Here is a 15,645-nt window from a genome sequence, read left to right on the forward strand (position 1 = left end):
AAAGGCACTCCTGCCAGGTGTGTCCTCGCCCCCTCACCCCCTACCCACTAACTGAGAGGCAGAGGGAGGTGGGTAATTGTTATCCACAGGCTTGTTTCAAACTCTCAACTTCAGGAACACTGGTGTCTGCCTTTTCTCTGAGTTTGGCTCTTCTGGGGGGGTAGGTAGAGAGTATATATCAAACACACTTGTGAAAATTAAAAAATGGAGTTATAAACAGCAGGGCTTCCTTTTCCTGGGAGAACTGCAGGGTTCAGGCTACGATGTGTGACCATCTGATACACAATTTAGGTGATATTCTGAAGCATGAAGAAATCAGGGGGTGGGAAGAGTGGAGGGTGGGAAAGGGGAGTGCAGAGGGCAAGGACCAGGCATAGGAATTATGTTTAATTGATCTTTTGTATTGTATTTTTCATTCCAATTTCATTTATTTCCACCCTGATCTTTATTACTTCTTTTCTTCTACTAATTTTGCTGTTGATATGATGTATTACATTGATTGAATTGCATATGTCGAACCATCCTTGCATCCCAGGGATAAATCCCACTTGGTCATGATGAATGGTCTTTCTAATGTACTGCTGAATTTGGTTTGCTAGTATTTTACTGCATATATATGAATTATGTTCAAATATTTAAATAGTTTTAGTGTGATCATAGAGTGATACCAGACTGCAAAGCTGGCAGGTGCTCCCTCTGGGAGCCAGGGACACGCGCCTTAGGAAGGGGCGACGACTTGGCCAGAGGGTTCAGTGTTGTGGACGTAGCTGTCTAAGATGCAGAAGGTGCACTGCTCTATGCCAGCTTGTCAAAGTGTCTCCTTACATGGAGCTGCCTGTCCTGCTCTGTGTGTTCTCATGGGACAATCTTAGAAGCTGGAGGGAGCTAGGAACTGGTGAGCCAGCAAGAGGTAGAGTTGAGATGCTAACACAGATCTCTGTGTCTGCCTCTGCAGCCCAAGATCTAAACCACTGCACTCACTGCTGCGCTCACCTGGGACATTCTGAACTCACTGGTTCAGGTGGGGTCTGGGGAGCATGCTAAGAAAAAGCTCCCCTAAGGATTGTAATTATGCTCTCTGTTGAGTGCATTTAAATATGTAAATGGACAATTAAAATCCATTAGACACATATAAAGAATCAGCAGCACAAAGGAGAGGAGCCCAGCTGCACAAGACAAGCAAATGAACCCAGTGAGTTAATGGAGGGAGAAGGGAGAGCTTTCTACAAAATTGTGATTTGATCTCCTAGTGAGATGGAAGAGGACAGTGCTTCAATAATTTGTATATAGATTGCTATGAGAAATGAACAATCAGAGAACCAGAGTGACCCTGGATATGAAAAACATGGTTAGGTAAAAACTCAGTAGAGGACGTGCAAATAGTAGGGAAGACGCTGCTGAAAAGCCCATCAATGCACAAGACTGTTAAACCACAAAAACCAAGACAAAGAGTGGGAAGTGGACAGACACAAAGAGTAGAGTGAGGTTTGCTATAACTCTGCTCCTCTGGAGTGGGAACTCCAGAAGGAGAAAATAAAGTGGATGGGAGCGAAGCAACACTAAAATTAATTATGGAAGGGAAACATTCTCCCGAGCCAAAGAAAAACACGGATCTTTAGATCAAAGCACTCAGATTCAGATTCCTGAATTCCAAGGGTAAAGGCAAATTACTATAAAAGGCAAAAAACCTTATAGACACCGGGTGGGCGGGGGGGGGGGAAGACAGGCGTGGTGGTGTACACCTGTAGTCCCGGCTACTCAAGAAGCTGAGGCAGGAGCATCACTTGAGCCCAGGAGTTCGAGATTGCAGTGAGCTGGGATCACACCACTGCACTCCAGCCTACTAGGTGACAGAGCAGGACCCTGTTTCTTAAAAGAAAAAAAAAAAAAAGAGGAGGAGGAGAAGGAGAAGAAGAAGAAGAAAAAAGATACCTACAAAAGAAACAATGCTAGAAGTAACATTTTTAGAGTTCTAAAGGAGATAAGGGCTGGGCACAGTGGCTCACACCTGTAATCCCAGCACTTTGGGAGGCCAAGGTGGGCAGATTACTTGAAGTCAGGAGTTCGAGATCAGCCTGGCCAACATGGCAAAATCCCATCTCTACCAAAAATGGAAAAATTAGCCAGGTGTGGTGGCACATGCCTGTAAGTCCCAGCTACTTGGAAGGCTGAGGCATGAGAATCGCTTGAACCTGGAAGGTGGAGGTTGCAGTGAGCCAAAATTGCACCAGTGCACTTTAGCCTGGGTGACAGAGCAAGACTCCATCTCTAGATAGATAGATAGATAGATTAGATAGATAGATAGATAGGTAGGTAGGTAGGTAGGTAGGTAGGTAGGTAGATAGATAGATAGATAGATAGATAGATAGATAGATAGATAGATAGAGGAACTACGACCCTAGAATTTCTAGACACCCAGAATTCATTCACATGTGAAGGAAAAAGAAGGGCACTTTCAGATACAGAAAGGCTTAGAAATTATACTCGTGCTACTTCTGTTAAAACTTGTTTGAGAAAATACTCTAGACAAACAACAACAAAACATTCAAATAAATAACTCAAAAATTGATAGGGTGTGAAACACAAGAAGCTGTTTGTAGTGAGCAATGAAACCAGTAAAAGTTTAGTTAATTCTAAATAACTGGATTATGCGGTTGTATATTTATTAAGAACGCAAGCTTAGGCCAAGCGTGGTGGCTCACGTCTGTAATCCCAGCACTTTGGGAGGCCGAGGCAGGTGGATCACCTGAGGTCAGGAGTTCGAGGCCAGCCTGGGCAACATGGTGAAACTTCATCTCTACTAAAAATACAAAAATTAGCCGAGTGTGGTCGTGGGCACCTGTAATCCCAGCTGGGAGGCTGAGGCAAGAGAATTACTTGAACCCAGAGGCGGAGGTTACAGTGAGCCGAGATCATGCCACTGCACTCCAGCCTGGGCAACAGAGCAAAACTCCACCTTGATAAATAAATAAATAAATATTTTTAAAAAAAGAAATTGAGAGAGAGAAATAGCCACAAGTCTGGATATTTAAAAGGCAATAGTCTGTTTTGTACCACTTTATATCAATACACATAAAAGGAAAAATTAAGTGGAAAAAATGTGTATTTTCATAGGAAAATATAAATCAACAAAATCAAGTTAAAAACTTATAAGAAATTGAAAAGGTAATAATCAGTCTTTCTCCAAACAAAAGTTGGTAGGCCCACATGTTTTTTGATTGAATTTTTACCAATTCTTCAAGGAAGAGAAAATTCCAATCTTTTCTTTGATTTTCCCAAGCATAGTAAAAGTTGGCCACCTTTCCAGTTCATTCTTTGAGGAAAAAAATAACCTTGCTGTTAAAACTGTCAAATAGTATAAAACACATAGAATCTGCTGTGTAGACAGAGACAAATGGAATGGAATAGAGTCCAGAAATTTGATTAAGTGAATGAGATTCTATGTTGGCATTCTATGAGATTCAACATTAGCATTTTAAGTTGAACGATAAAATGGTGGATTACTTAATAAATGGTTTTTGGAAAACTGAATATCCATTTCAAAAAAAAAATAAAGTTAGATCTGTATCTCAGTATAAGTCAAGATAAATTCCCTATGAATTGCAGACATACACAATCCCCCAAAACCAACAACTAAAAATTAGTGTAAGAAAACATGGGCCAGGTGCGGTAGCAAGTGCTTGTAGTCCCAGCTCTTGAGGAGGCTGAGGTGGGAGGATTGCTTGAGCCCAGGAATTCGAGGCTGTAGTGTGCTATAATTGTGCCTGTGAACAGCTACTGCACTCCAGCCTGGGCAACATAGCACGGTCTCTTAAACAAAGAAAAAGAAAATATGGGAGAATATTTTATTTTTACAGTCTTGGATGGAAGAAGGCTTTTTTTCCTTAGCATGACGTCAAAGGTCAGAAACTCAAAAGGAAAATATCAATTATTTAACTACTTTAATTTTTCAGTTTTCTGCACGAATTCTGGTGGAGAGAAATCTGTGAATACTTAAAATGCATATACCCTTTGACATAATAATTCCAGTCTTAGAGAATTTACTTTCAGATATACTCACACACTTGTGCAAAGATTTATGTAGAGGCACACCTCATTTTATTGCGTTCGGCTTTATTGCACTTTGCAGATAATCGTGTTTTTTACAAACTGGAAGGCTTGTGGCAACCCTACGTCACACAAGTCTATTAGTATCATTTGTCCAACTGCACGTACTCACTTTGTGTTTCTGTGTCTGCATTTTTTAGTAATAAAGTATTTTTAAATTCAGGCATGGATATTGTTTTCTCAGACATAATGCTACATTGCACACTTAGACTACAGTATAGTGTAAACACAGCTTTTATATGCACTGGGAAACAAACAAAAAGTGTAACTTGTTTTATCATGTTATTCACTTTACTATGGAGATCTGGAATATAATCCACAATATCTTCAAGATATGCCTGTAAAGATACTCATTTTGACATTGTCTGTAATACAAAAAAACTTGGAATCAACCCAAATGCGTAAAACTAGTGTGCTGGTTACAAAAATTATGATAAACTCATTTAATGGAATATTATGCAGCCATTAAATCAAACTAGGTCTAGTTATGGAAAGATGCCCGTAATATGTAAAAACAAAATTTGTAATTCACTGTGTACAGCATAATTTCATCTGTATTTCTGAATAATATGATTGTATATATGCCGAGAAAACTTTTTTTAATGTGTAAACATAACTACTACACTTCTAAGGCGGAGGTATTGGGTGAAATTTGGATAAAGGAACAAAGGCTGAAGGGAAATGTTTACATTTAACTTCAAACAAGAGTTCATTGGTTCGAGAGATATATATATAGTGAACTACATATATAGTTAAGTGGGAATTCCGTGTATGACAAAGTTGGCATTTTAAGTTGAGCTATGAACTACTGTTCACTATAAATGAACATATATATAATTATATACATACAATTATTTATGACATAAGACACCACAAATAAAGCAAAGAGAATATTTGCTGAAAATATTTACAACATGACAAGTGGTTAGCAGCCTTAATATGTAATTAGCTATGACAAATCATTAAGAAAAAGATGAAATAAAAAGATGATGATAATAGCAGCTATGGTTTACATAGCAGTTACTGTATGTAGGTTTTAACTTACTTAATTACCCTCATAACAATCCCCTAATGTAGGTACTATTATTACTCCAGACCTGAAGAGCTTAAGTCACTTGCTCAAAGTTAAAAATAGCAAGTGACAGTGTAGAAATTCAAATGCACGCAGTCTGCTCTAGAACCTAAGCTACATTGCTTCTCAATAGACTGAGGGGTCAAAAATACAGAAAGCAACTTATTAGAGAGAATAAAAATGGCCAATATGAAATTGTTTAGTCATATAATTTTAAAAAGCGCATATTTAAAAATATCAGACTGCGAGGAATAATTGGCAGTGGTGGTATGGAAGAAAAAATCCTGCTCTGTTACACACACTCTTGATGGGAATGAAAAGTAATATACCCTTTTTTGTATCAAAATTATACACTATGTATTAGCATAGAAAATGTACAGATTCTTTGATTCTACTTCCAGGAAATTATTCTGAGGAAATAATTGGATAAATGAATCAAGATGTATACATGTATACAAACAAGGATTTCCATTCCAGAGTGAAAATTTGGCAGAAAAATATAAATCATATATAAATATACACACACACACACATGCACATACCTACACAGAAACACTGGTTATATTTAGGTTAAGAAAAAACTTGCACTTTCTGCATTTCTGTATTATTTGCAGCTTCTTTTTTTTAGGATCAGAGGAATGTGTTTTTTGGGAAATTCAAAAGTACATACTCCCTGCTTCTTAAACACTATGCACATATTACTATTATAAAAAAAAAAAAAAAAAAAAAAAAAAAAAAAAAAAAGTGGTGAAGTTTTCCTACACACACATATGCATTAAAAATTCCAGAGTTCGGAGACCAACCTAGGTGTGGATGAGCCAGTTATAAGGAGGGACACAGACTCTCTGATCTTTGGATGCTAAAAGCAAAAGCATCAGAGCTTTGTGATATATAAAAGCAACCAAGAAATATCTTAGTTCCTTGAAATTTGAATGCCTATGTGACAGGAAAACAATACTTTAAGTATTTAAAGTGTCTCCACCACCCTGTGCTGCTGTTCTCAGGAGTCCTGGGCCCACCAGGGAAGCCTACAGGTCTGCAGTATGGACTCTCCAGGTATCACTCGGAATAGCCTAGGTCCTGCACAGGTGGGCAGTGAGGGCCGCCTCCATGCCATTGGACCTGCACTTCTTGCAGCTGCATGAAGGAGATGTCTGCAGAAGCCATCATGTCTCAGACAGTCAGGGCACTGGATTAGAATCTACTCTAACATTGACCCATGGAATCAAGATCAGAATTACCTGGTTGTTTTTGTTTTGTTTTTAGTTTAACAATTTTTTATTTAAAACCTATTTTACAAATAACAGGAACCACACATTTTAGCAAAATGGTTATTCTACTATTTTAGTAAAAATCTGAGATATAAAGGAAGCTTTCCAACTAGCAAAATCTATTTTCTTTTTCTTTTTTTTTTTTTTTGAGACGGAGTCTCTGTCAACCAGACTGGAGCGCAGTGGCGCGATCTCGGCTCACTGCAAGCTCTGCCTCCTGGGTTCATGCCATTCTCCTGCCTCAGCCTCTCCGAGTAGCTGGGACTACAGGCGCCCGCCACCACATCTGGCTAATTTTTTTGTATTTTTAGTAGAGACGGGGTTTCACCATGGTCTCGATCTCCTGACCTCGTGATCCGCCCGCCTTGGCCTCCCAAAGTGCTGGGATTACAAGTGTGAGCCACCACGCCCGGCCCCTATTTTCAAGTTTAGAAAATATTCTGCTATCAAAAGAAAAATTCTCTCCTTGTTAAATTTAGTTCAGGGGTCAGCAAACTTTTTCTGCAAAGGAGCAAATCACAAATATTTTAGGCTTTGTGGCTCATGTGATCTGTATGTATCTACTCAGCTCTGCCACTACAGGGGGAAAGCAGGAATAGATAATATGTAATATAAACAGCCATGACTGTGTCCCCTAAAAAACTTTATTGATGACAATAAATGGTGAGCTAGATTTGGCCCTCAGGTTGTAGCATGCGGACTCCTATATTTGAGATTACCAATTTAATTTAATTTTATTTTTATATATTTATTTATTTTGAGATGAAGTCTCACTCTGTTGCCCAGGCTGGAGTGCAGTGCTGCGATCTCAGCTCACCGTAACCTCCGCCTCCAGGGTTCAAGTGATTCTCCTTGCCTCAGCCTCCCAAGTAGCTGGGATTACAGGTGTGCACCACCACACCTGGCTAATTTTTGTAGTTTTAGTAGAGACGGGGTTTCACCATGCTGGCTCGGTCGGTCTTGAACTCCTGACCTCAGGAGATCCGCCTGCTTCAGCCTCCCAAACTGCTGGGATTACAGGCATGAGCCATCATGCCCAGCCTAGATTACCAATTTTAGAATTGGTCTAATTTATTATGCCCTTTTCCTTTCCCCACTTACATTACCTATACTGAGAGGGTAGCCTAACGTTTGAGGTTATCTTCTGTGGGGCTGTATGTACAGCCTCTCTCCCAAGAAATGATTATGTGCCTCAGTACCACTTAGTCATACCTCACTGGGCCATTCTCAGATCTGACAGCAAAAATATGGAGATGTGAAACTCTCAAGCTATTCTTATTGATTGGCGCAGCCATGTGACTGACAGCTGCCACAATCCCTCGTATTGCATCTTCTGGCTACTCAACACACAAGGCTCAGTGTCAGTCCCCTCCTTCAGTTTAAGGGGAAATGGATATAACTAAAGAGGTGGTATGAAGAGATTTAGAAATGACTCAGGGGGCCGGGCGTGGTGGCTCATGCCTGTAATCCCAGCACTTTGGGAGGCCGAGGCAGGCAGATCACGAGGTCAGGAGATGGAGACCATCCTGGCCAACATGGTGAAACCCCTTCTCTACTAAAATTAGCTAGGCATGGTGGTGCATGCCTGTAATCCCAGCTACTCAGGAGGCTGAGGCACGAGAATAGCTCGAACCCAGGAGGTGGAGGTTGAAGTGAGACAAGATCGCGCCACTGCACTCCAGCCTGGCAACAGAGCAAGACTCCATCTCAAAAAAAAGAAAAAAAAAAAAGAAAACGAAAAGACTCAGAAGAGCCACATATAAGCAAGAATGCAGAATGTGTGCATATATGTGACTCAGCACGTGGGTGCCAGTTTGTGTCTGCATTTTGTTGGCAGGATGGCACAGGGGATTCATCCTGTCTCTCTACAGATAACCCAAAAAGCTACTGGGAATTCACACAATGTGAAGCCTACCCCAGAAAGCACTTCTCAAAAGAACGGAATGGCTGAGGCCATGTTCACCCACCCGATTCTTCCCTTTTAAACAGCATAAACACTGGGGGAAAGAAAGTTTGCTTTTAAAAATAAGCAGTCTGCGTAGAGAAAAATTAGGAATGAAAAAAAGCTGTCAAGTATCCTGAGCCCCAATTTGGTAATGTACTAATCTTGAATAATGCTTGTGAATGAAAGCAATAAGTAAAACACTCACAAAATTCACATTTCTTCTTCTGTTGTGAAGAAATACTTATTGAGAACTTACTAAATACCAGGCATTGTGCTAAGTGTTTAGAGATAAACAATGTATGTAATATTTTCTTTTAAAAATTGCCTATTAATAAGAAATAATACATTTGACTTGTAAACATAGGTAGAAACTGCACATGTATGTATGTATATATCTCTCTTCAAGAATCATCCAGGTACCCTATATATTTTAATAAATTACCATCACTCATGAAATGTTCTTATTTGAGCTAACAAGTTCTTTTCTATAATAAATTAGCTTCTAGTTGATGAATTTGCTATGAGTTTCTTTCTTGGCTAGTTATGACATACTATATTTAAGAACACGTGTGTAGAGGACTGGTTTAATATTAAGTTGCCCATTAGGAAGAAGTCCTAAGAAATGCTGAGTTCCACCTACATTGGATTCATCTCTACTCGAGCATGGCCTTTAAATGAAAGCTTCCGTTCTGATTCCACATAGCAGAGTCATGCTGCTGCCTGGAGGCGCCCAGCGCATAAGCAAACCTCCACAAGCTGAGCTACTTACAGCGAAGGGGTGGTAGGGGGCAGCGGGGGGAGCTCCGCGGGGCCCTGCTGGTGGAGATAGCACGGACAGTCCTGTTGAAAAGATGCCAAGTGCGCTGAGGTTCAACCCTGGGATCAGATTGGCTTGTTGCTGGGAATAGAAATGGAGAAAAAAGATGAAGGGAGGAGACCAGAGAGGCCCGCACGCCTGGGTCAACCTCCCTCTCTTGTCTTAATGGCACCAGCGTCTCCTAATCAGCTCTGCCCAGGCTCTTCCTACCCTGTATCAGAGGTGGGTGCCATATCTTAACCTGACCATGGTGTTCCTTCAAGGATTCTCTGCCACACTTGGGCATGTCTACATATCTTATTATGGAAAATGAGGCTCTTCCTGGGGATGGCAGCCAACTTGCCAGCCTCACTCCTGCTAACCCTTCATCTCCAACCTGGCCAGTCCTGTTTCCTAAATACCCCTGAGCCCCTTCACATTGCTATTTATTTCTTAGGCAAGGAAGTGCTTTTCTCCCTTCTCACCTGGCTAAGTCCTACTGACCTGTGGGTTTCACCTGAGCATAGATGACCCCTCATACAGGAAGCTTTCTTTCATCCCAAAGATCAGCTCGAATGCCCTGTATGTGCTCTCCAGCATTCCTGTTTCCCTAAGACAGCACTCATTACATGGTGTGTGAATAGCCTGTTTAGTTACCTCCTCCCCTTTCAGACCAGAATTTCCTTGCAAACAGAGACTGTCTTACTTAGTGTCGTGTTCTCAGTGCCTGGTATATAGTAAGTACTCGATAAATATTTGTTGAATGACTGTTTAAAACAAATTGGATTAACAGTGTTTTCCAACTCTATCCATGGAAAGATCAGATTCTTCACATGATGTGAATTCCCACATATGTAAACTCCATTATCCAGGTTTGGGATGGTTTACAACTTTGTCTCTTTACTATTTAGTTGTCGGTTTTGTGATCATCTTGCTTGCTTGCTTATCTTACATTTCTACATGGGGATGGTCACACAGACTGGGGGTGGGTTTAGGCGCACAGCTCTTCAGGGGCAGAGGAACGTGGTTACTCATTCCAGGCTGTGTCCAACCTGCTTCCATCTTTGTCTCCCTGAACACGAAGCAATTTCCTAACATTTTCTAATCTTTGTCTACGTTCACACTGTAACTTGCCTTTTTTTTTTTTTTTTTTTTTTTTAGAACGTTTGGAATAGCAGTGCTTGTATCCTTCATCTTTACCTCATTTTGTCTATAAGATGCAGTAATTTTGTTATTCACCTACCAGTGCGTGACTTTGGCACAGACATGAATGAACCTAAGTGGTAAGCTCAGGTGAAGATGTATGAATCACTCAGGCCCTTCTGTAGCTTTTCCAGGTGTTCACAGAAAGAGATGTTTACCATAAGATGTCAAGAACCCACAGGAAGAAAATGAGATTGTCAGATGATACTTCCACAAATATATCCAAACATGGGGAGAAGACCCCACTGCAGTCTCCTGCTCTAGCTCTTCTCATCACGCCCCATAATTGTCATGTGACGTGGGCTGCTAAGGTGGGGGTCGGGGTGAGGTGGGGACAGATTACTGGCTGGAGTAGAGGGTACAACGGAAAGTGCTGCAGTGAGGGACCTGGGTTTAATCTACAGAGTACTTTGTCGACATTTATTTCTTTAAGAAATATTATCAGGTCTGAGATTTGCTTCAAAGGTCATCCAACAGGTATGGAAAAGTGGATACGGATGAGGGTTTGGAGGAAACAAAACAAGTAGTGAGTTGATAACTGCAAAAGGTGGATTACAGGTATATGAGGGCTTATTGGAGCATCCTATTCACTTTTGTATACATCCAAAAACTCTAATTAAAAAGTGAAAAAATTTACTCCTCTGAGCTGGACTTTTGCTGATAGCCAATTATTTTAAAAGGTTTTTTTTTGTTTTTTGAATGCCGGATCAGTGTCTCCCCACTAAGAGTAAAAATTCGGTAGCAATCACAGGAAGGACAAACCTAATGAGTCTGCTACAAATATATAGTTAAAGGCTCAACTGGTTGACAACATTTATCAGGCAATCTAAAAGTGCAGATCAGCAAGCAAGGGAGGAAAACCAGAAGTTAACTTTAAAGCATGCATTTTTAAAATTTAAAAAGTAACAGGACAATATTACATAAGGTTCAGAAGGCTACATACATGGAAAAAATCCCACTTTTCTAATGTGCCAGCTATTTTCATTTTTGTATGTAGCCTTCCAGTCATTCTGATTCATGTTATTTTACGTAATTGTAAATTTACTTATATACTTTTATATCTTGCTTTTCTTATTTATTTAGAGATGGGGTCTCACTCTGTTGCCCAGGCTGGAGTGCAGTGGTGTAATGCCAGCTCACTGTAGTCTCAACCCCCTGGGCTCAAGTGCTCCTCCTGCCTCAGCCTCTTGAGTAGCTGGGAATATAGATGCATGCCACCACACCCAGTTATTCTTGCTTTTCTTAATAAACATTATAGCATAAGCTTTTCCTTATTTCGGTCTTCAAAGTTACAATTTTAATGTCTTCATGTGATGTTGTCCAGTGCACTTATCATAATTTACTAGTTGGTTTCCTGATTATTTTAATGCCTTTTTCCTAGGAAGTCAGGAAAAACTCCGCATACCTATCCTAAGGCACTTCCTCATTAGCTGAATGACAAGTATTCTTAGAGAGCCTTGTGAAAACCAGCGGAGAAGAAAGCATTAGGGACTTACATTAACAGCCAGCATATCATTTTCAAAGGCCTCACGCAGCTTCTTCATAATCTCTATCTCAGCACTGGCACAGGCTTCAACGGTGCCCTTCACAGTGATGGTTCTTTCCGGGTTGTATATGCTCAAATCCTGCAAACTGACCCATGAGAAGAAAAGAGAAATTTTGTTTTCAACAGGAAAAATAAAATGCCAAAAAAAGAAAATCATAAACAAGTTTTGGCAGAGAGGGAGAAGACTCAATTCCCTCCCAACACAGTGTGGTGGAGAATCCCTGCCATCGTATTTCAAATCTTACTAGTGATTTAGATCACATCCATGGTGAAAAATGTCCACCTGGTAAGTATTTACGTGTTTTTTAAAAAGATGATGGACACAATTGCATCACTTATGATTATATTCCCATTTTAGGGAAAAGTAGATGAATGAACTGGACATATCGAAATGCTCAGGTGTTCCATTATTGGGCATGAGTAATCTGAATAAGTGGCTTACGATGAGATTGTTATCTTGGTCCCTGTTTCATGTTCAATTTTCTTCAAATTTCTGCCTTCTTTTCCAATCAGTCTTCCAACCAAGCCATTGTGGGCCAAGATTTTCAGAGGAATCTCTTCGGCTCTAAAAGAGACAAGCAACAAGTTAACACTTTAGATATGTATGTATAATGGTTGTTCTCCCAGAAACCATTACCTTGCTTTTTTCTTATAAATGGAAGTCATTTTGTTCAGGTACCAAGTGACGATGGGATTTGGGAGAGGTCAGGTCCCTCACCGACCCCAGTTCATGAAAAAAAAAAAAGAATTTTGATTAACATAAGCCAAACCATGGTAATTCTACTCCCTCGTAGCAACTGGTTGGAAGTGGATCCATGAGGCTGATCTGGCCAATGAGGGTATTACAAGAACGCTATTGGGTGACGAATGTTCTCCTTGCTCTTAAAAAAAGGTACAAGGGAGAGTGACGTTAGCGAGATAGCAGACTAGGAAGCCACAGGTCTCTTTCCCCCTCACAGACACCTCAAATGAACAAGAGATAGACCAGAATACTTCTGTGAGAACTCTAAATATCAGCTGAGCAGCTATAATATGAAGTCCACCGTAAACTACGGAGGAATTCCAGGCCGGGCACCGTAGTTCATGCCTGTAATTCCAGCACTTCGGGAGGCCAAGGTGGGCAATCGCCTAAGCCCGAGAGTTCAAGACCAGCCTAGGCAACATAGTGAAACACTGTCCTTACTAAAAATACAACATTAGCCAGGCATAGTGGTGCATACCTGTAGTCCTGGCTACTTGGGAGGCTGAGGTGGGATTGCTTGAGCCAGGGAGGCCAAAGCTACAGTGAACCATGATCACACACTTCTGCACTCCAGCCTGGGCTACAGAGCAAGACCCTGTCTAAAAACAACAACAACTATATATACACACACACACACGAGATATATATATGGATATATATATATATATATTTACTGGAGATATATATATATGGAGATATATATATATATATGGAGATATAGATAAAAAGGTAAGAACATTCAGTATTTTCAAGGCGCCACCCCCTACATGGCATACCAAAGAGCAAAGGGAGGAAACCCTAAAGGCTGGGCTCCTCCTTTGGGACAGAAACAAGGACTGGATTATGCATACAACATTTTGGCTTGTCTGGAAGGTGCCAGAAAAACTGGTTTTTGTGTCACTGACTCAGAGCACTGAAGGATCAGCATCAGAGTTCAGAAGCTGCTGAAAAGAGAGGCAAGCAGCATTTTTTTTTTTTTTTTTTTTTTTTGAGACGGAGTCTCGCTCTGTCACCCAGGCTGGAGTGCAGTGGCACGATCTCGGCTCACTGCAAGCTCCGCCTCCCGGACAGCATTTAAGAACTGCAGTTCTAGAGTCAGACACCAGAGGGACCAAGAGATTAGAAAAGGTTTGAGAGGTCCTAGAACCTCTAGCTAGGCTGATTTCAGGTCTTCCACTGCCCAAAGCCAGTACACAGAGACTGTGAGAGGTGGTTGTTTTTTCAAACGCCCAAATCCCAACAAAAAAACTTATTAGGCATACAAAGAAACAGAGAAGCATGACCCAATCAAGGGGCCAAAATAAAACTCCAAATACTGACTCTAAAGAACACAGATCTATATGCTCCCTGACCAGTAATTAAAAATAATTGTAAAGATGCTCAATGAGCTAAACAAGAACACAGATAGAAAACTAAATAAAGTGGGAAAAATTATGCATGAACAAAATGAGACTATCAACAAAGAGATAGAAACTATAAAAAAGAACCTAACAAATTCTGGAGCTGAAAAATACAATTGAACAGAAAAATTTGTTAAAGGAGTTCAACAGCAGATTTGAGCAGAGAGAGGAAAGGACCAGCAAATTTGAATGTAGATCATTTGAAATCTTCAAGTTAGAGGATTAAAATAAACAAATACAGTGAAGAGAGCCTAGGGACCTATGAGACATGCCAAGTAGATCAATATAAGCATAATGGGAATCCCAGAAAGAGAAGAGGGAACAAAGGGGCATAGAGCTTTATGTGAAGTAATGGCTGAAAGCTTCCAAATATGAGGAACGAAATGTACATACAAATAAAAAAATTTAAAGAACTCCAACTGGGACAAATCCACAGAAAACCACACTGACATACATTATAATCAAACTGTCTAAAGTCAAAGATAGAGTATCTTCAAAGTGGCAAGAGAAAAGCAATTGTGACATACAAAGGAGCTTCCGTAACAATATCTGCAGATTTCTTAGCAGAAACTTTGCAGGCCAGAAGGGAGTGGGATGATATATTTGAAGTGCTGAAAGAAACTGCCAACCAAGGACACCATGTGTGGTAAAACTGTCCTTCAAAAATAAAGGAGAAATTAAGATTCCCAGATAAATAAAAACTGAGGGACTTTATTACCACTTGACAAGCTCTACAAAAAATGCTAAATTCTCTAATTTTCCTTGTGCTGTTGATTTCTGGTTACATTCCATTGTGATCAGAAAAGATACTTTATAGTATGATTTCAATCTTCTTGAATTTGTTAAGATTTGTTCTGTATGTTCTCTCTCCTGGAGAGTTCCACATGCACTTGAGAAGAACATATATTCTGCCATTGTTGGGTGGAATGTTCTTGTATGTCTGTTGGTCTATAGTGTTGTTCCAATTCTATTTCCTTATTGCTCTTCTGTCTAGTAGTTTTATCCATTATTGAAAGTGGGGCACTTAAGTCTCCTACTGTTATCATGTTGCTAATTATGTCTCCCTTCAGCTCTTTCAAAGTTGACTTCATATATTTAGAACTGTGAGGTTTGGTGTGTACATATTTATAACTGTTGTATCTCCTTGGTGAATTGTTCCTTTAACATTATATAATGTCCCTCTTTGTCTCTCGTAACAGTTTTGTTTTGAGTCTATTCATCTGATAATAGTATAGCTACTCCTCCTCTCTTGTGGTTACCATTTGCATGGGGTACCTTTTTCCATCTTTTTACTTTCAGCCTATATGTGTCCTTATATCTAAAATGAGTCTCTTATAGACCACATACAGTTAGATCCTGTTTTTAATCCATTTAGCCAAGAATGGGGAGTTTAATTCATTTACACTTAGTTACTGATAGGGAAGGACTTACTTTTGTCATTTTCATTGTTTTCTGTATGTCTTGTAGCTTTTTTGTCCCTTCTTTCCTTTCTTCCTGTCTTCCTTTATGTTTTGCTTATTTTTATTATAGTGATGTGCTTTGATATTCTTTTGTGTGTTCTTA

General features: G+C 40.0%; 1 protein-coding gene across 4 annotated transcripts in view; it reads right to left on the reverse strand.

Moving 5' to 3' along the window:
* The window catches only part of IGF2BP2 (insulin like growth factor 2 mRNA binding protein 2), a 184,793-nt gene that overhangs the window by 20,430 nt on the left and 148,718 nt on the right, over positions 1-15,645 (reverse strand). For 2 of the 4 annotated variants that reach the window (XR_004251167.2, XM_032171830.2), the window contains exons 8-10: positions 12,383-12,505; positions 11,891-12,026; positions 9,165-9,293 (exon numbers count right to left, since the gene is read on the reverse strand). Coding sequence is in view for 2 of the 4 variants with exons in the window: in XM_032171830.2 (XP_032027721.1) it covers positions 9,165-9,293; positions 11,891-12,026; positions 12,383-12,505 (388 nt within the window). In the remaining 2 variants the exon portion in view is untranslated. The remainder of the gene's footprint in view (positions 1-9,164; positions 9,294-11,890; positions 12,027-12,382; positions 12,506-15,645) is intronic. The other 2 variants (XR_004251168.2, XM_058426924.1) reach the window with 1 other exon arrangement.

Source organism: Hylobates moloch, unplaced genomic scaffold, assembly GCF_009828535.3.
Source record: "Hylobates moloch isolate HMO894 unplaced genomic scaffold, HMol_V3 SCAFFOLD_13, whole genome shotgun sequence".
In the NCBI taxonomy this organism is placed as follows: Eukaryota; Metazoa; Chordata; class Mammalia; order Primates; family Hylobatidae; genus Hylobates; species Hylobates moloch.